General features: G+C 45.7%; 1 protein-coding gene across 2 annotated transcripts in view; it reads right to left on the bottom strand.

The window, feature by feature from the left end:
- Positions 1–882: 882 nt before the first annotated feature.
- The window catches only part of GRM4 (glutamate metabotropic receptor 4), a 561,406-nt gene continuing 540,184 nt past the window's right edge, over positions 883–22,104 (bottom strand). For both annotated transcript variants that reach the window (XM_073575600.1, XM_073575599.1), the window contains one exon: positions 883–2,252. Coding sequence is in view for 1 of the 2 variants with exons in the window: in XM_073575599.1 (XP_073431700.1) it covers positions 2,203–2,252 (50 nt within the window). In the remaining variant the exon portion in view is untranslated. The remainder of the gene's footprint in view (positions 2,253–22,104) is intronic.

Here is a 22,104-nt window from a genome sequence, read left to right as displayed (position 1 = left end):
TGACTCAGAAATGTTGCCTCTGCATTTAGTTGCTGAACTTTGTTAATTTTGGGGATTACCATTCATGTAATGGAATCCTGTTGAGACAGTGAATTATTATTGATGGAATAAGAAAAATAGCAATGTTGCTTGCATTTATGTTGTGAAAATGGTGGTTTTCTTAAAAGGAATATCCACTATTGTGCTATTACTAATGACCTATCTGTAGGAAAGTAGGAAAGGTCTGTCATTTGGTACCCCCCCGATCAGCTTTTATCAGCGCCCAGATGTAAACAGCTTTAGGAGCGTAACACCAACACTCCATGACACTGTTAATTAGCCACTGCGGAATACTGAAGATTAGCTCCTATTCAGAAAAACATGGAGCTGAGATGCAGGACCTAGCAGAAGCCACTAAAAAAAGTGGGGCAGTGGTGTTCTTCTCAAATACTTTATATCTGGTCACACTGTTTTGTTGCTGCTGCTGAATACTGACGATCAGCAGGATCCAACAGCAGCCACTTAGCAGGGGTTCAGAGCAGTGGGGTCCCAACTTCACACACTGTTTTCTTCTAGTTGCTGATTTGTGGGGTTACTGGGTTTTGGACTCTAATCAATCTCATATTGATGACCTATCCTAAGGACAGGACATCAATATTATAGTTAAGTGGAAAACCTCTATAATAGAACTGCTATCTAATTTTGATTTTACATCCATTAGTTTTCCAGCGGAAAGTTGACCTTGCTGATCACGACAAAGCTGCAGAAGTTAGTAAGGCACAAGCATTCAGGCTCCATATGTGGCCATTTAATCTATCTAGGCCCTAATTGGTCCTCAGCAGTCTTAGACTTTCTGTAGCAGAATTTCTCTAGTTTTCAATGAAAAAAATGTATGACAAAATATAGTTTTAATGGAGTCAACCATAATCTTGCCTATTTTTTAATATCTCCTTTATTCACATATCACATGCCAAATTAAGCAAGTACATCTGGTGCAGATTAAAAAATACCTTCCTGTAAAATTACTTCTTAAAATTTTCAAGAGCAAACAAATCTTTAGATTTTCAAAAATACAAAATTTAATTTCTTGGGTATTTCATGAGGTTAGGGTAGAAAGAATATATACCGTATTTTAAAATTTTAAACAAAACAGATTAATCAGATCAGTTCTGACATTTGAAATATATGGCATATGGCCTGTGATGTAAGATTTGAATGCATAGAAGGCAACCTTAACATATAAGATTCAAATTTTAAAACAGAATATTTCAGACTTATTTCAGTCCAATCATTTTACATTGAGGCAAATGATCTATCTTGATTTAAAATGATCTCTCCCTGAGAGACCAAGTTAAGTTTCATTCTGAAATAAGACAATTGCATTTAAATCTATACCGGCATTATATAATTCTTTCTATATTGATTTAGATTTAGCAATCATGATTTCTGCAAAAGTATTACAATCATCTTCAGATTTGTGCTCTAATTAGTCAATTACATTATATTGACTTAAGATTTGTTTTAGGTTTTACAGCAGCAAATAAAATTGCATTTCAAATGAAATTATGGAACTAGAAAATAATCAGCTTTTTAATTTGAAATGGGGCATTTGTTCAGCTTTGGAAAGTTCTGGTAAAAACTTAGCCAAATAAACCAATACAATTAACAAGGATGCAGGCAAGATGAAAGGGTACAACATACTGTAACTGTGAAGTACAAGAATATTTTCTTCTTTAAATTAATGAGGGCACAAGTGATAACCCTGACTTCAACAGCACAACAAGGAACAAAAATAACTTGTTTTATTTGTATCAAGAAGTAAAAAATATTGAAATGCAATAAAATTGTCACACCCAAAATAGATGTGCTTCTGTGAAATATAAGCACAAGAAAATATTCAATTAATGTATAAATCTGAACATAAAATGAAAAATATTTTAAAAACAATGTCTTAAACAAAAAAACAAACAAAAAAAAATGTATCTGGATCAAAGTAACAAGTTATGATGTGTTCCTGATCCATTGCACAGAAGGGAAGTTTAAGTGCCCAGGTCTGTGGCTTTCATGCCATGTGTTTTCTCCCGTCTGCGCCAGACGCGCTTTTCCGCCCCAAGACGGGTTATCTAGTCATCCTGACTGATCTCATTTTTTTCAATAGTGAGCGGCATTTGACCACTGGGTTGGTCCCTCCCATTGTTCAAGGACAATCTCAATCAGTGCTGTCTATATAGCGTGGTTGCTGTAGCTGACATACGTAGGTTTACTGGCCAGAGCTGTAAAAGAAACATAAAATAATTGCTTTTAGTTACTAAAACCATTAAGGATCACTTGAAAAGGTCATGCAATAGCATAAAATCAATCTCGGTAATTGGTTCCACAAATATTCAAATGTCATCCAATTTATGTTTGCTGTCACTTTCTAATATTAAATAAAGTGTATAAACCATAGATAGTTATATATATACTGTATATGTATGTGTCTTTACATATGTGTACAGTGGGGCAAAAAAGTATTCAGTCAGTCAGCAATAGTGCAAGTTCCACCACTTAAAAAGATGAGAGGCGTCTGTAATTTACATCATAGGTAGACCTCAACTATGGGAGACAAACTGAGAAAAAAAAATCCAGTAAATCACATTGTCTGTTTTTTTTTTTTTCATTTTATTTGCATATTATGGTGGAAAATAAGTATTTGGTCAGAAACAAGCAAACAAGATTTCTGGCTCTCACAGACCTGTAACTTCTTCTTTAAGAGTCTCCTCTTTCCTCCACTCATTACCTGTAGTAATGGCACCTGTTTAAACTTGTTATCAGTATAAAAAGACACCTGTGCACACCCTCAAACAGTCTGACTCCAAACTCCACTATGGTGAAGACCAAAGAGCTGTCAAAGGACACCAGAAACAAAATTGTAGCCCTGCACCAGGCTGGGAAGACTGAATCTGCAATAGCCAACCAGCTTGGAGTGAAGAAATCAACTGTGGGAGCAATAATTAGAAAATGGAAGACATACAAGACCACTGATAATCTCCCTCGATCTGGTGCTCCACGCAAAATCCCACCCCGTGGGGTCAGAATGATCACAAGAACGGTGAGCAAAAATCCTAGAACCACGCGGGGGGACCTAGTGAATGAACTGCAGAGAGCTGGGACCAATGTAACAAGGCCTACCATAAGTAACACACTACGCCACCATGGACTCAGATCCTTCAGTGCCAGACGTGTCCCACTGCTTAAGCCTGTACATGTCCGGGCCCGTCTGAAGTTTGCTAGAGAGCATTTGGATGATCCAGAGGAGTTTTGGGAGAATGTCCTATGGTCTGATGAAACCAAACTGGAACTGTTTGGTAGAAACACAACTTTCTGAGATTTTGAGTGCAAACCTCCTTCCATCAGCAAGGGCATTGAAGATGAAACGTAGCTGGGTCTTTTAACATGACAATGATCCAAAGCACACCGCCAGGGCAACGAAGGAGTGGCTTCGTAAGAAGCATTTCAAGGTCCTGGAGTGGCCTAGCCAGTCTCCAGATCTCAACCCTATAGAAAACCTTTGGAGGGAGTTGAAAGTCCGTGTTGCCAAGCGAAAAGCCAAAAACATCACTGCTCTAGAGGAGATCCGCATGGAGGAATGGGCCAACATGCCAACAACAGTGTGTGGCAACCTTGTGAAGACTTACAGAAAGCGTTTGACCTCTGTCATTGCCAACAAAGGATATATCACAAAGTATTGAGATGAAATTTTGTTTCTGACCAAATACTTATTTTCCACCATAATATGCAAATAAAATGAAAAAAAAAACCAGACAATGTGATTTTCTGGATTTTTTTTTCTCAGTTTGTCTCCCATAGTTGAGGTCTACCTATGATGTAAATTACAGACGCCTCTCATCTTTTTAAGTGGTGGAACTTGCACTATTGCTGACTGACTAAATACTTTTTTGCCCCACTGTATATATAATATATACTGTATATTCAAGCATGCTCAGGTTTTGTCAGAGTATCTCAGGCATGTTCGAGTAATATGTTCAAGTCCTCGCCTGTTTGTTAGGCAATCCACGCATGTGTTGTGGCTGTCTAACATGCATTGGCGGGGATTTGAACATATTACTCAAGCACGTCCAAGATACTCTGTAACAGTCTCGTTCATCACTAATATATATTACATGTCTAACATGCAGCCTCGGGGATTTGAACATACTACTACGGGTAGTGTTATGATTGAGTCACCGTAGGAGGCAAAAATAGAAATGCTAGCTAAGTCCAGAAAACCAGAGAAGTTGGAGGCTATCGGATTGCAGACCCCTGAACCTATCAACACAACTAGCAGTAGCCGTGGGGGGCACCTACAATGCCCTAGGCCCCTCGATCACAGCCGGAGGACTACATAGCCTAAAGACAGAAAGGGAAATCTAAACTGCCCCAGAGCAGACCCCAAAGCAAAAGGCAGCCCCCCACATATAATGACAGTGAAGCAAGAAGAAAGAACAAAACACAGACAGAAAGATAGACTGAGCAAAGATGGGGCCCACGCTAGCTTAGATAGGAAAGGACAGGAAGGCTGCTGTCTGCAATCCGTGAAAAACCCTATGAAAATAAGAGCCAACCAACTGACAGTAAAAAAGGCCCTGAAGACGCTAGGCTTCAAAAATGCTATGTCAGTACCCAGGAATATTCTGAAGACAGAGCAACAGGCAAAAGGAGATTCAGCTCACCCCAGCAGGGAATGGCAGAATCCAGAAAAGCAAGGAAAACAAAACACTAATGCAAAAAGGCAAAGCAGAAATCTTAGCTTTAGATGAGCAGGAATCAGACTGGTTTCCTAGAAGTCCACAGAGAAATCACCCGCAGGCCAGAAGGGCGTCGGCAGCCTTATATCCAGTCATTAACTCAACTCAGCCAGTCATCATCATCAGCCCCAGGTGTTTGACAATCAGGCTCACTACCTTTCTTCACCAGAAGAGGGAGTTCCTCGGGCCTCAGTAGTGAATGGGAAAATGAACTCACAACAGGGTAGTTTGTGCGGCCGCTCCAGTACTCACTGTGCTGGAGGCTGTTTCATCACCCGTATGCTGTTCACTTTGGGGACCCAATTGACTGCAGACAGAGGCTGGAAACAACTTTAACAGCTCAGCTTTATTCTCTTCAGGGCACAGCACGTCCAATACAGCAACAGGACTCTCTACTTGGTAACAGCAATACATCTTCATCTACAGCAGTACGACACTTCTTCCTTCACTTCACACATATGCACCACACAGGCAAGCTGACACATCACACGGAGCATGATGAACATGGAACACTTCCCTTCTTCCAGAGCCTGACTTCGGCCCACGAAGGTACCCGACTTTTCCGTTAAAGCTCACCCCCTTAAGGAACTGTTGCTCCTGTTTGTGTCCTAGATTCACAGCTCTCTAAACTCTCCACAATGCTTCTGTACTCCAGCTGCTACTGCCACAGGGACTCTTCCACGGACCTCCCTGGCTTGCAATTCTCCAGACACGGGCTGGACTCAATGGACTGGCTTGGGTTGTCACTTCAGCTCTTCCTTGCTAGCTGACTTGACCAACGAGACTCCTCCTGTCTCGCTAGCCTTACAGTTCCCAGTCCCTGACTGCAAGGCCTCCAGCACCACTACATGCTGGCTACTGCTGTAGGCACTCCGCTGTTCTTCACTCCTGTCCTGTGCACCTCTGTCCTGTTCGCTACCCCCAGCTCAACTAACTCTTGGAGGGAAATCTATCTCCTTTCCTCCTGTCTAGCCACTCCTCTAAGTTAACCCCTAAGCAGTCTTCTCACTAGTTGATCTCAGTGCCCCATCTAGTGGCCCTTTTCTAATATAACACCTATCTAACTATTGTTGTGTGGACACAAACACACACACACACACCATGCATACTGCACACAGCATATACTGTACAACAATATCAACATTTGCAGGGCAAGGCCCTTGCCCTCTTTACAGCAGTAGTACAGTTCCAATTTTCTAGATTTACTATTCTTAACATTCCAGAATGCAGCTTTGTTTTTTCTTACAATTGTTGTGTTAATTAGCACCTGTTCACACCAATTTGGTTGTGCTGGTCAGTTTTTATGTTTGTAGCTACTAGTCTACGGACTGGTCACCCTCTTACTAATCTTTCTCTTCTCCAATCAATCCTGGATGTGGCAGTCAGGATGATCGTTGTCATGTTGGAACGTCCAAGTACATCCCATGCGCAGCTTCTGGGCTGATGATTGCAAATTTGCCTCCAGTATTTTCTGATAACGTGCTGCATTCATCTTTCCTTTAGTTTTGACCAAGTTTCCTGTGCCTTTGTAGCTCACACATCCCCAAAACATCAGCGATTCACTTTGTGTTTTACATTAGGAATGGTGTTCCTTTCATTGTAGGCCTTGTTGGCTTTCTTCTAGCGACTCGACCATGCAGCCTATTTTTATTCAAGTGCCTTTTTATTGTGCATCTAGAAACAGCCACACCGCTAGTTTTCAGAGAGCCCAGTATTTCAGCTGATGTTGCTTGTGGGTTTTTATTTGCATCCAAAACAATTTTTCTGGCAGTTGTGGATGAAGTGGCTTCGTCAGGGGCAGGGGTCTGAGGTGGCGACACGCGTTGGGCTCATGCCTCCTTACCCTCCGGCTTGGAAACATTCTGCTCATGCTCAATCCATTATGCTTGGTGTTTGAAATTCCCATGTTACCTGCATAGGTGTTAACTGGTGTAACTCTCTCCACGCTGTATGCATGGAACTTTAACTTCTATATAAAGGCATTCTAGGTATAGACTTTCATATAGGATTCATAGTAGCCACCTAGTGGCCATGCATTATATTAATGTGTCTTAAATTGGAATTCTCAATTTGCTTGCCCCTATTTTTTTAATTTTTTTATGCAATGCGGATCATTGGAGGCACACCTCCCTGCTAGTTCTCTGGTAGATCCTCTCATTTACTGCAATACTATTGCTATTACCACTACCCCTTCAGTATTTATCTGTTTATCCACAAGCATCCTGTTTATGTATCCTGTTTATGTATCATGTCAGCATATATGGGGTTTCAATCTATCATGTCTACATAAGACACTCCAGGCATAGCTGCTCATTTAGTATCTATAGCAACCACTTAGTGACCGGCTGCCATATTAGGGTGTCAGAATTAACTTCTATATGAAAGCATTTCAGGTATAGACTTCCATATGGGATTTATAGTAGCCACCTAGTGGCCATTCATTATATCAACGTGTCTTAAATTGGAATTCTCACTTTGCTTGCCCCTTTTTATTTATTTTTTTATGCAATGCGGATCATTGGAGACACACCTCCCTGCTAGTTCTCTGGAGGATCCTCACATTTATTGCGATACTGTTGCTATTACCACTACTCTTGCAGTATTTATCTGTTTATCCACAATCATCCTGTTTATGTATCATGTTAGCATATATGGGATTCCAGTTTATTATGTCTAAATAAGGCACTCCAAGTGTAGCTTTTTCACTTAGTGGCTGATTGCCATATTAGGGTATCAGAATTGGTACTTTGCCTTGTTAGGTATTTGTTAATTTTCCTGTGTAAAGTCTATTTTTGGAGGTTTCCTCCCTCCTAAGCCTTTGAGGGACCACCATAAGACTGGATTACTGTTGTCATTATTTTTCAGTATTTATCTGTTTATTCATAAGTACTCTCTCCATTGTGTTCCTTTACCATGCCAATACATGTGAGGTTTCCATTTACTCTGTACAGAATCTATATGTGATTGACCGGTTTGGGTTCAGGGGGACTATAACATCTTATGGGGGCTTTTTTTGTCCTGCTTTTAATTGTTTTTAACCATTTGTTGGTAACATAGTAACATAGTAATTAAGGTTGAAGGGAGACTTTAAGTCCATCTAGTTCAACCCATATCCTATCCTAACCTGCCCTAACATGTTGATCCAGAGGAAGGCAAAAAAACCCATGTGGCAAACAGTAAGCTTCACATTGGGGAAAAAAATTCCTTCCCGACTCCACATACGGCAATGGTGTGTGTTTTTTTTCTATGACAATCTGAATAAAGAATCTTTTGATACTATTTGTATATTTTTATGATCTTGTTCATACATAACTCATTTTTTTACATACTCCGGGTTGGTATCACATAGTTCATTGATATGTGATGGTGCCCTCCATCCCCTTTTCTCTCTTGGGTGATCTGTCCAAGGTCACCGCAGTTCATCAGCCCGGCTTACACCAAAGTGAGCTGGGAACGCAGCCTTAGTGACCTGCGGTAACCTTGATGACGTCACTGCTAGTCACAGATGCTGCACTTGCAGCAAATCATTCTCCCACGGTTTTCAGCCTGGATGGTCACATCTTCGCACCATTCAGGTTGAAAACCAATTATCACAAACATTGATTATGGCATGGGACAGTATGTCGGACAGGTGAAGATTATGGTTGTTTTTTATCTTTGTTTTTTTTACAGGAGACCAGGGCTTCAATGGAATGGGCGTAATGTGAGTATAACTCTGTTTGTTACCTTTAAACAAATTTGTAAAATGGGGTATATTTTTTATTTCAGATAAAGGACTTTATTCTGGCTGTGTTTACTTACAATTTAACTATGAAGTTGGTAATGGAGAGGCATTTTACAGACGCCTCTCCATTACTAACTGCTGGGATTGATGTCACGTGAAAATACAAAGGTGACATCAATCCCACAAATATAAACCCCAATTGCCACTGCCACAGGGCATTTGGGAACATCCAGGTAAAGAGCCAATATTGGCGTATGTAATAGATGCTCCTTTTCTGGGTTGGCTAACGAGCTGCTATATTTAGGATGGGGGTGCCAATATACATGGCTCCTCACCAGCCTAAGAATATCAACCCCAGCTGTCTGCTTTACCTTGACTGGTTGTAAAAATGGATGTAAACCTATGCCGTTTTTTTAAATGATTTATTTAAATAATTTAAAAAAAACAGCTTGTGGACCCCTAAGGCTGACAGCTGAGCGTTGCAGACAGCAGCTGTCAGTTTGCAATGCAGATTATGAAAAATAGAACAGACCCCATGTAATTTTTTTTAAAGTTATTTATAGTGCAGGCACTGGCTGATGAATACTCTGATGAGCAGTGCCTGCTTTTGCTGCTATTAGTGGCAGCAAGCATATGCTGATGGGAGTAACACTCCCATCAGCCAATGCCCCTGTGGCCGGAGGCCGCCGGTTTTTTTCGTGCTGTCATGCAGATGAAAGCATGGGAAACACCCAATGTTCAGAGTGCCAAACTGTTAGGAATCTGGTGTCCACAATACCTATGCAGGAACACAGATCCTCACATTTGTCTCCAGAGGCTAAGTCCTTCGTCCCTTCTTCTGAGCATGCTCATGGGATGAGCTCCCATTGGACTTCAGGAGTCAGGTGCTCAGGTCCTGCTCCTGATTCCTTTGGTTATGCTCAGGGCTCTGGATATTTCCGGCAGGTCCCGTACGCTATAAAAAGTGCGCATGGCCGTTCCGCCATGCGCTAGTATTTTTCATACTGCTGCTGTGTATATGGCAATGGATGCTTGGACTGGTGGATGACTTATTATGAAACCCCTTCCCTCTGACATTACGATTGTGTGAGTGATTGGGCAGCCGCCAGTAGCAGCGCTAGCGCCAGCGCGCTCCAGCCATACCTTTTGCAGCAGCTAAGCGTCCTGCATTGCGCCAGCGTCCTTGCAGCGCCTTGCTTGCGGCTCGGTTCACGCCGTGCTGCGGTTGCAGCCTCCTGGGTGTTCGCAGTTGCGACACCTCGTACCTTAAGTTTTACAGTAGGTGTAGAGGGGATAGTCCTGGTGTTAAGGCTATTTCTGTGACCTTTAATACCGTGTCCACATCGCTGAAGTCTGTGATCCTAAACAGATTCAGTGGTATTTATGTTGTGTTAGCAGCTCTGTGCATATAACAGTCTGCTTTGGTGCACTGACTGCAGCTAAAGTCCTGTGCACATCACCGCCTGAGTGCCCTGCCTCTTTCAGCAGCGGTTTTGTCATCTACCGCACGGTGGACCCCGAGCGGTGAATGTACTTTATTTTAATTTTATTTAGTGCGTTCCACCGCTCATAACACAAACCCAAACAGTAACACAGACTTCCAGGAAAAGTCCATGTTTGGGGTCCATTTCCGCACAGTAGGTGTGCGGTAAGAACCCCGATCTTTACTGCTTGGGTTCACCCATCACTACCCAGCACTGCAAGATTATAGCATTAACTACTGAGCCACCATATGTAACTAATAACCTCATTGATAGCCTGTTAAGATGTGTAAGTGCATGTGTTTCTGCATGTGATGTGTATACTTGATACTGAATAACTCAAAATGTTTTGAAACTTTCATTTCCATCTTATTATAATTTGGATATCATAAACATGGAAACATATCAAGCAGTCCTTTTATTTACATAACTCCAGTACTTTCCCTTTTTGGTGCTGCAATTTTAAAGAAAAGAGCATGATATACACAGTGGGTACGGAAAGTATTCAGACCCCTTTAAATTTTTCACTCTTTGTTTCATTGCAGCCATTTGGTAAATTCAAAAAAGTTCATTTTTTTTCTCATTAAGGTATACTCTGCACCCCATCTTGACTGAAAAAAACAAATGTAGAAATTTTTGCAAATTTATTAAAAAAGAAAAACTGAAATGTCACATTGTCATAAGGATTCAAACTCTTTGCTCAGACACTCATATTTAAGTCACATGCTGTCCATTTCCGTAATGATCCTCCTTGAGATGGTTCTACTCTTTCATTGGAGTCCAACTGTGTTTAATTAAACTGATAGGACTTGATTTATAAAGGCACACACCTGTCTACATAAGACCTCATAGCTCACAGTGCATGTCAGACCAAATGAGAATCACGAGGTCAAAGGAACTGGCCAAGGAGCTCAGAGAGAGAATTGTGGCAAGGCACAGATTTGGCCAGGGTTACAAAAGAATTTCTGCTGTATGCAAGGTTCCTAAGAGCACAGTGGCCTCCATAATCCTTAAATGGAAGAAGTCTGAGACCACCAGAAGTCTTCCTTGACCTGGCCATCCAGCCAAACTGAGCAATCGTGGGAGAAGAGCATTGGTGAGAGATCATTATGGCTGCGCTCCACAGATGCAATAGTGAGATGGGAGAAAGTTCCACAAAGTCAACTATCACTGCAGCCCTCTACCAGTCGGGCCTTTATGGCAGAGTGAGCCGATGGAAGCCTCTCCTCAAGACATATGAAAGCCCGCATAGAGTTTGCTAAAAAACACATGAAGGACTCGATGACTATGAGAAATAAGATTCTCTGGTCTGATGAGACGAAGATAAAACTTTTTGGTGATAATTCTTAGCAGTTTGTGTGGAAAAAACAGGCACTGCTCATCACCTGACCAATACAATCCCAACAGTGAAATATGGTGGTGGCAGCATCATGCTATGGGGGTGTTTTTCAGCTGCAGGGACAGGATGACTGGCTGTAATTGAAGGAAACATGAATGCAGCCAAGTACAGAGATATCCCGGATGAAAACCTCTTTCAGAGAGCTCTGGACCTCAGACTTGGCCAAAGGTTCACCTTCCAACAAGACAATGACCATAAGAACACAGCCAAAATAACAAAGGAGTGGCTTCAGAACAACACTATGACCATTCTAGACTGGCACAGCCAGAGCCTTGATCTAAACCTAATTGAATATCTCTGGAAAGACCTGAAAATGGTTGTCCATAAACATTCACCATCCAACCTGACAGAACTGGAGAGGATCTGCAAGGAAGAATGGCAGAGGATCCCCAAATCCAGGTGTGAAAAACTTGTTGCATTATTCCCAAGATGACTCATGGCTGTACTAGCTCAAAGAGGTGCTTCTTCTCAATACTGAGCAAAAGCTCTGAATACTTATAACCATGTGATATTTATTTTTTTCTTTATTAAGAAATTTGGCAAAATTTCTACATTTCTATTTATTTCAGTCAAGATGGGGTGCAGAGTGTACATTAATGAGAAAAAAATGAACTTTTTTGAATTTACCAAATGGCTGCAAGGAAACAAAGAGTGAAAAAGGGTCTGAATTGTTTCCGTGCCCACTGTGTGCATATATACTGTATATATATATATATATATATATATATATATATATATATATATATATAGATATGGATACAGTTGACTATATAGGCAATACCTAATATGTGTGTGTGTGATTTTTAAAAAAATATTTTTATTTTGATTGAGGCGAAAGGGGGGTGATTTGAACTTTTAGGTTTTTTAATATTTTTTATTTTTAAACATTTTTTTTTTTACTTTTGGCATGCTTCGCCCATATGTAGCAGATTTGCTGCAGTGCTTTGAGCGCCGGCCACCGGGCGGCGCTCAAAGCGATCTGCCTGCAACAACCATAGAGGTCTCTATGAGACCTCTGGCTGTCCAGGCAACGTGTCACCGACCCCCGATCACGTGACGGGGGTCGGCGATGAGCTCACTTCCGGCCCGGCGGCCGGAAGGTCTAGTTAAATGCCCACTGTCAATGCTTGACAGTGGGATTTAACTAGTTAACAGCCGTGGGTGGATGGCGATTCTGCCCGCGCCTATTGCGGGAACATATCAGCTGTTCATAACAGCTGACATGTCGCGGCTTTGAGGTGGGCTCACCGCCGGAGCCCACCTCAAAGCAGGGGAGTCTGACTGCTGACGTACTATTCCATCAGCAGTCAGAAAGGGGTTAAAGATTGTTTAAAGGCAAAGTAATCTTAAGGCCCCTTTACATTTAGCAATGCACCAGCAATCCCAACAACGATACGACCCGGTCAGGATCGCTGGTGCATCGCTAAATGGTCACAAGTGAGCTGTCACACAGGCAGATCTCACAGCGATGTAGCGACGCAGCAGCGGTCGTTACTTACCTTTCAGAAGCAGCGATCCTGACATACTCCCGCCCACGTCCACGCGTCGCTCGTTGGCGCCAGCAGGAAGCGCCCGACGAGAAATGGAACTGGACGATCTTGCGCGATCAGCGACAAACAGCGGGGGAGCCGGTCGGAGGCAAGTATCACACATAGCGATATCGCTAGCGTTATCGCTGCTGCATCACAAAATCGGTGACGCTTTAGCGATATCGCTAGCGATATCGCTATGTGTAAAGGCCCCTTTACTGTATTCTGGCATTTGGCAAATATTAATTGTAACGGTGTCTACCCAGGCTGGGGTACCTCTTTCAGTACCACCCCATGTTTTCGGAGGTCCGCTCTGCGTTGGCTGGAGTCTGAATGAATGACGCTGGCTGGAATTCCTTTGTTACATGGGCGCATATAAAAGATCATTGCTTCTCCACGTATTTCCAGTCTGACAACACTTTACTCACAGGACACAGAATATATCACACAGATACAGAGGGCAGGCCAATAGAAAAGCAGCAGGCCAGACATGCATTACAAAAGCCGCAGGTGGCCGGAGCCTGCCGATGTTTACTGTGGGAATTACAAAGGTGGGGGTGGGCGGACAAAAGGGCACAGCCTGTGGGCTGATGCATTAGGGACATGCATCTCCCATAGAACCTATTATACATACATATAACTGCACAACATATTCTGGGTGCTAAGTGGTTCTGTAACACATAACATTAATAATTATGTTATTATGTCCTAATTGACCTAAAAAGGTTTATTCTGATTTCATGTCAGATATTGAGAAAAACATGCATATGTGTATTTTTATCTAGTTTATGTAAACTTCTAGCTTCAACTGAATATATGTACATACACTTGTGTAGGGAGGAGAACCCCCATAGGTTGTCTGGACCGGAACCAAGGGAACCGCCATCTGGGTTCCTAGGGAAACAGTACCCGGGGAACAAAGGAGGAGAGCAGATGACTGAGCATGACTGGGCAGCAAGGGGAGGGGCGAGTATAAAAGGAGCAGGGGGCGCGCAGGGGAGACAGTTGGTGGCACGCCAGACACTGAACAAGAGGCTGTGGGACTGTGAGAGAGCTAGAGCGGCCAACGGTGACCAGAGGGGAGAACGGCAGCAGAGAGGAGATTCTCAGTGCCCGTCAGAGAGGAGGTACCGAACTTACCGATCAGAGACCCCCGTCAATTCGGGGACACGACCTGCCCACGGTCACCCGCAGCCGGTACCGCTGTGCTCCAGCCCGTTGCGGCCTGTCCGCTGTCTCTCGCGGCCGCCGCCACTTCAGTACTGCCCACAGTGGCGCCTGCCCGCTGCCGCCCCACTACAGTCCGCAGTTGCGGCCTGTGCATCACCGCCCAGGGCTGCCATTACCCCGCTACAGTTGGCAGTTAGGGCCTCCTTCTCGCCTATGGAGAGACACTTTGCCCAGGCCCAGTCCGTGCGCGTGGCCTACCAACCGCCACTCTTCCAGACTACGTCACTACCCTGCTTGGGGGGACTGGAGTCTCCATGGACTCGCTAACGAACGGGACCCTGCTGTGGCTACAGGGGGTAACCGCAACGAAAGACTCCCTTAGGGCCTGTTGTGCCCCAAGTTCTCCTGGGTGCTGGGCACCTGAAGAGTATGACAGTTCCTCAACAGCTGGGCCCAGCGGCTGCTACGTCAAAGCAGCCACATCAGCGACATCAAAGCAGCCACATCAGCAACACCAAAGGAGCCACACCAGCGACACCGAGGGACGTCAGGAAGGATAAGTTGACTTTAGGAAATAAGGACTCGTAGTCGTCCATTTCGTGGCCCCATAATAGCTGGCCTTGCTGGGTCAGTCACATTCTCGTTAAAGGAAAGTGTTGTTATTGTTGTTGAGTCACTGTGAGGACAATTAGTGTTACCCCTTTTTGGTTGCTCAGTATAGCCCTAGTGGCTACAGATCATAAACGTTATTTTCCAAAACAACACTCAGTCTCGTGTCTAGTCGTCACTGCATCCTGCGAACCTGCTGTTACCTACATTTGGCAAGTTGGCAGGATGCAGTCTCAGAGCGCGGACAATGGTGCCCCAGACCAGGGCAGTGCTGTGAACTCTACAGATAATGAGGGCCCCCGTTCCAGCATTTTGTTGGGGGCTATGCTGAACAACCTGCCTAGGTTCTCCGGCTCCAATGCTATGCTATGGAGCTGGACAGAGCAGATGCGGGTGCTTTTTCGGATGCACCCAATGACTCCTGACCTGGAAGCCAAAGTAGCTCTCATGGCATTAGACTGGGAGGTTAGTGATGTTGAGGCCCCCGGGACATCGCAACACCTTTGATAAAGTTTTGCAGATAGTAGAACAGACCGTTGGGGACCCAACTATTGTGGGAGAATTAAGGACCTGGTTGTTCAGTCGAATGCAGGGAGAGGGGGAGACTATCACCCAGTACATGAATGTCCTCCAAGAATTGCATACGGCTGTTGAAAGAAAGGACGGAGTAGGGTAGGACCTATTGACCCTACGCGACCTACTGGTGACTGGACTGCGAGACTCGTTAATAAAACAGGCATTACGGGAGAAGATCAGAATGAATCCCCGTATAGACTTTTCAGAGGTGGGAAGTCAAGCACGGGCTCGAGAGCAAGAGCAGGGGATGGCAGTTCCCGTGGGGAAGGTCCGGAGTGTGGAGGCTTCCGTGAACGCAGTCAAGGAGCCTCAATGGGTGGAACAGATGAAACAAGAGTTGAAGAACATTAAGGGCGAGTTAGCCGAAGTGAAGAGAAGGACCAAGTCCGGGGCTGGACGGCCTAGTTTTAATCCCGGCCCCTGGGGGTCCCGCACCCCGCAGGGAGGTCGGTCTGCGCAGGCCTGGTGTTATGAGTGCGGAGAACCAGGCCACTTTGCCTGAGAGTGTCCGCGGCGTGGGAAATACCCACCCCGGCGGCCATTAAACTAGAGGGCTCCGGGCTAGGGGGACACTGCTCGGAGCCACAAACCACAACTAGGGGTGGTGGAAGTCCCGAAGATTTGGCCGCAAAATGTCTGGTGGTTTGGGCAGAAGTGGAGGGCCGGGCCATCCGGTGCCTGGTGGACACAGGTTCACAAGTGACAACTATGCCTGCAACTTATTTCCGGCAAAATTTCCCCGAGGCAGCGAGACCCCAGTGGGGACCCATGATCAGACTAGTAGCCTTCAATCAACTACCGGTCCCTGTTGCCAGGGTGGTCTGGGTGCAGGTAAATCCCTCGGTAAATCCCTCGTTCGCAGAGGAGTGGTACTGATGCAAGGAGAAAACGATAAGCAGCACCCAGTTATTCTGGGCATGAACATACTACGAGAGTTCAGCAATCTGCTCCTCAATGATCCCATGCATAAGATCCTGAAGCAGTGGGGTTCCCGCACGGCCCAGGGACAGGTATTCCAGCAGTTGGTACGGGAGGCGCGAGTACATCAGGACTGCCGGGAAGGTGAGGTTCTGGGCAAAGTCATCGCCCCAGCGGCTCCCCTGTTTGTACTGCCTCCTGGGCAGACGGTGATGGCCCTGCCAATTCGAGCCTCGATGCCCTTGGAGGGAGTAGAGATGCAGGTGGAGCCATGCTACTCAGAGCACTTACATCCTGGCATACTGGTAGCCCATTCCCTAACTACTGTGCAAAAAGAGGCCGTCCTGGTGCGCTGCATCAACCTCAAAGACCGAGACATCGTCCTGAAAACTCAGACCAAACTGGCCAAACTAGTAAGGCCTTTAGAAGAAGTGCTGCCGGCTCCTGGGGTTCAATTGAGAGTGCAATCCGAGGATCCTTGAGAAGTAACGATTTGGACTCTGCAGGCCACTGAAATCTCGGCTCAGGAGAAGGGTCGAAACATCCTTGAACAAATGCGGGCCGAGCTCTCCGGACTAACTCCAGCCCAGCTCTCCCAGATAAAAGCACTGCTCGGACAGTACCATGAAGTATTTGCTAGTCACGAGGAAGATTTTGGATGTACCACCGTCATCACTCATGAAATTCCCATGGCAGGGGCGGCCCCCATCCGAGAACGATATCGACAGATTCCTCCACAACTCTACCAAGGGGTGAAAACTCTGTTGGCCCAAATGTTGCAAAAGGGGGTGATACGGGAAAGCCAAAGCCCCTGGGCGGCCCCCTTTGTGTTGGTCCGTAAAAAGAATGGTACCTTACGATTCTGTGTGGATTATCGAAAGCTGAATGCTTGTACTATTAAAGACTCATACCCACTGCCCCGCATAGAAGAGTCCTTGTCCACCCTGGGGAAGGCAACGTACTTTTCTACTTTGGACCTTGCCAGTGGGTACTGGCAGGTGCCCATGTCAGTAGAAGATAGGGCCAAGACGGCGTTCATACTGCCTATGGGACTATTTGAGTTCAATCGAATGCCGTTCGGACTGGCCAACTCCCCGGGGACCTTTCAGCATTTGATGGAGCGGTGTCTGGGAGATCTCAATTTTGAGGCCACGTTGATATACCTGGACGATATCATCATCTATGCTGCCACATTCAAGGACCACCTAAAGCGGTTGGGGCAGGTGTTCGGCTGGTTGCAAAAGTACGGGTTGAAGGTAAAACCCCAAAAAGTCACCTATTTCGCTCCCAGATTAAGTATGTGGGCTATGTCGTCTCGGCAGAGGGCGTGAGGCCGCCCCAGGAAAAGGTTGCTGTTATTCAGGGATGGCCTACCCCAGAGAGAATAAAAGACGTGCGGGCCTTCCTGGGGTTGGCCGGATATTACAGTCATTTCGTAAAAAATGTTGCATCTCGAGCTCGAGCCCTGCACGACCTGCTGAAGGGGGCTCCCGCTGGGGCAAATGGATGGAAAATCCAGTGGCAACAACCTCAAGAAGAGGCCTTCCAAGACCTTAAGGCTGCGCTCTCGTATGCCCCGGTGTTGGCGTATGCGGATTTCTCGCTACCATTCATACAACACACTGACGGAAGTCTTCACGGGCTGGGGGCTGTGTTGTCACAGGTTCAAGACGCCCGAGAGAGTGATCGCGTATGGAAGCCACTCACTCCATGATTCCGAGCGCAACCCTGACAATTACAGCTCCTTTAGACTCGAGCTCCTCGCAGTGGTGTGGGCCGTGACGGAGCAGTTCGCAGAGTACCTGGCAGGCTCCGAAGTAGTGGTGTGGACCGACAATAACCCACTGGCTCATTTGGAAAACGCCAAAACTGGGAGCTCTGGAACAAAGATGGGTGGCCCAGATGGCGAAATTCAACTATAAAATCATCTATAAAAGAGGGGCCGAGAATGTACATGCTGACGCCCTCTCCAGAATTCGACATACAACCCCAGGGAAGGGTCGAGACGACGAACTAGAAGGGGAAGAGATACCGTTCGCTCTCACCGCTGCCGTGCTCACAGCTGCCACCCAGAAAGTATCTCCCTCGCAGACCCAAAGAGGCATGTTGGAACAATCCCAGGATGAGTGGATCAAGCAGCAGCAAGAAGACGAAGAAATTAGACTTCTCCGGATGTGGGTCGCCACTGGCAAATTGCCCACTGACTCCCAGAGACGAACTTTGACTCAGGACATGTCACTAATGTTACGACAATAGGAGAGGCTGGTAATCCGAAAGGGACTATTGTATCGTAAAAAGACATCACGAACAACCTATATGACAATATGGCTGGTAGTTACGCCCAGAGCCCTACTCCACAAACTGGCTCGAGAAGCCCACGAAAAAAGGGGCACATTTCAGGGCTCAAAAGACTTTGCAATGGTTACAACAGAAAATTTACCATCCACGCTTACAGGCTGTTGTGGATGAGACTTGCCGGACCTGTCGCCTATGTGAATTAGCTAAACCGCCTGCATAACAAACCTCAGTACAAACAATTGAGACCTCAGCGCCCCTTGAGCTTCTGACGGTGGATTACCTGACCATTGGTCCCGCATTCCAGGGGTACGAACACTGCCTCGTCATGGTGGACCATTTCACTAAGTTCGCTGTGGTCACCCCCACTCGAGATCAGACCGCAGTCGGCCGCCTCCGCAATTTGCAGAAACTTCATACAAGTTTACGGTTGTCCTCAACAGATACATTCAGATCAAGGAGCATGCTTTTTGGGAAAAGTTATGGAGGAACTACACCATCTCTATGGTATTGACAAATCCCGGACCACACCGTATCACCCGCAGGGAAACGGGGCCTGCAAACGATTTAATCGGGCATTAATCCAAATGTTGCACACTCTGGAGAGTGACAAGAAGGCCCGTTGACCCGAATATGTCCCTGAATTAGTATGGGTCTATGAGTACATCGAGTTACCGGCTACACCCCCTACTCTCTGTTGTTCGGACGAGAGGGCAAAGGGATCACGGAGGTAGAGTTGGACCCAGAGTAGCCCCAGCCCTGGACCGGAGTATCTTCATGGGTCCGAAATCATCGACATCAGCTGCAAACTCTTCATCGAATCGTACATACCAAACTCAAAGACTTAGAATATCCAGGAAAGAATACAACTTCACCTCTCAACCTCCAAAGCGGAGACCGAGTACTCGTACTAGATCAACGCCCGCAGAACAAATTAGAGCCACGCTGGGAAGAGAGTCCCTATCGGGTCCTACGCCGTATAAATCCTGAGGGACCTGTATACGACAACCCGAGAAGGATGGAACGCTGCCCACTCGCATTGTGCACCGTAATATGTTACGTCCATGTATCTTGATCGACCCGGAACAACCTGAACTTGCCCCTCCAGTCTCTGAATCATTGCCTCTGTTCTGGGACCCAGACGACAAAGAAGACTTTCCCCCAATAACCCAATAACCAGGGGCTCTCTACTCAATGACGAACCAACTGACACAATTGACCTGCCTGAACTAGTTAACTCGCCACCGTCCACCACCCCAGAAGACTCCACCCCAGTCGAATTAAGACGCTCCGAGCGGTCAACAGCTGGCAAACCCCCCAAATGATACAAACAAGACCAGTTCATATGGCAACAAAAACTGGCACCTCCGCAGATCAACTCAAGTACACTGAAGCCCTCGCCCGAGGACTGGTGAGCTTACAGGGTGGAGAAGTGTAGGGAGGAGGACCCCCATAGGTCGTCTGGACCAGAACCAAGGGAACCGCCATCTGGGTTCCTAGGGAAACAGTACCCGGGGAACAAAGGAGAAGAGCAGATGACTGAGCGTGACTGGGCAGCAAGGGGAGGGGCGAGTATAAAAGGAGCAGGGGGCACGCAGGGGAGACAGTTGGAGGCACGCCAGACACTGAACAAGAGGCTGTGGGACTGTGAGAGAGCTAGAGTAGCCGACGGTGACCAGAGGGGAGAATGGCAGCAGAGAGGAGATTCTCAGTGCCCGTCAGAGAGGAGGTACCGAACTTACCGATCAGAGACTGTCACCCCATGCCAATTTGGGGACACGACCTGCCCACGGTCGTCCGCAGCCGGTACTGCTGTGCTCCAGCCTGTTATGGCCTGTCCGCTGTCTCCCGCGGCCACCGCTGCTTCAATCCTGCCCACAGTGGTGGCCTGCCCGCTGCTGCTCCACTACAGTCCGCAGTTGAGGCCTGTGCATCACTGCCCAGGGCTGCCATTACCCCGCTACAGTTGGCAGTTGGGGCCTGCTCCTCGCCTACGGAGAGACTCTTTGCCCAGGCCCAGTCTGTGCGCGTGGCCTACCAACCGCCACTATTCCAGACTACGTCACTACCCTGTTTGGGGGGACTGGAGTCCCCGTGGACTCGCTAACGAACGGGACCCTGCTGTGGCTACAGGGGGTTATAGCAACGAAAGACTCTCCTGGGTGCTGGACACCTGAAGACTGCGACAGTTCCTCAACAGCTGGGCCCAGCGGCTGCAACGTCAAAGCAGCCACATCATCGACATCAAAGCAGCCACATCAGCAACACCAAAGCAGCCACACCAGCGACACCGAGGGACATCAGGAAGGATAAGTTGACTTTAGGAAATAAGGACCCATAGTTGGCCATTTCGTGGCCCCATAATAGCTGGCCTTGCTGGGTCAGTCACATTCTCGTTAAAGGAAAGTGTTGTTATTGTTGTTTGTCCCTGCGAGGACAATTAGTGTTACCCCTTTTTGGTTGCTCAGTATAGCCCTAGTGGCTCCAGTTCATAAACGCTATTTTCCAAAACAACGCTCAGTCTCGTGTCTCGTCACTGCATCCTGAGAACCTACTGTTACCTACATTTGTTTAAAAAACACTCATGCCTCTAGTTTTCAAAGTGGTAGAGAATGTTGTTTTTATGGCATTTTTACTCCTGCTTTTAAATAATGTCTAGTATCGATGCATCATGTTTCAATCCAGCTTTAATGCCTTAGAAGTATGTCATAATTTGTCTATTTGAATTATTCTAAATTTCTCCCTTTTACCTCTACAATGCATACAAGAAAACAGATTCAGGATCCACACTTGACATCCTGAAATTGTTAACTCTCAAATGTCAAGACTTGCCTTTAATGTAAAACCTACTTCAATCAGGCACATATATAATACATAAGCTTTTATGCAAAGTCAAGTGGGGTAGGCACAAAAAGCTGAATTGCAAAACAGAAAATACAGTATATGCACAGAAGTGAAGTGGGCATAAATAAGTAAGTAATATGATAGCTTCCACAAAAGGAGTCTTTTTAGATTCATTTGTGTGAGATACAAATTTAAAAGGGTTTTCTTGACACAGAATAGGATGACAAACCATGCAAACATGTCACGTGAGTCCTGTGGGTAACTCTACACCAGAAACTCTTCAAGTTACCTCCACCCTTGGACTGAAAAGTCACTAAGCATTTTTCATAAAGAAGCTGGTGATAAGAGCGGCATATTCCGTGTGCTGCCAAGAAGAGTTTGAAACTGAATGTGCATCAATGTGGATAATTTATTCACACAGCGTGTTTCGGAGACTGCTCAACTTCTTCGTCAGGCCTTCCTCTCTGAAATGCATTGTATGAATAAATTCTCCACATTGATGCAATCTTCTTGGCAGTGCCTGGGATTCACTGCTTTTTTCATCAGCTTTTCTATCACAGTGTTGGTCAGCAACTCCTTCCTTTTTTTTTTTCCTATATTTTTCAAGTATAATTACATTCATGTAGACTAACATTCCTTGTGCTTCCAAAATGGACATCACAAAGGTATACGAAAGGCAGAAACTAAGGTCTAAATCTAACCTCCCTTATTCCATGGCAAAAGAGTGGAGAGGTTAGGTTTAGGGATGAGTGAATAGTTTCGGATAAGTGCTTATCGGAATAGCTATAGCACT

The sequence above is a fragment of the Dendrobates tinctorius genome, unplaced genomic scaffold (genome assembly GCF_039654945.1).
Source record: "Dendrobates tinctorius isolate UK_male_01 unplaced genomic scaffold, ASM3965494v1 ptg000045l, whole genome shotgun sequence".
In the NCBI taxonomy this organism is placed as follows: Eukaryota; Metazoa; Chordata; class Amphibia; order Anura; family Dendrobatidae; genus Dendrobates; species Dendrobates tinctorius.
Note: the sequence above shows the minus strand (reverse complement) of the source record. Positions and strands in the feature narration are given on the sequence as shown.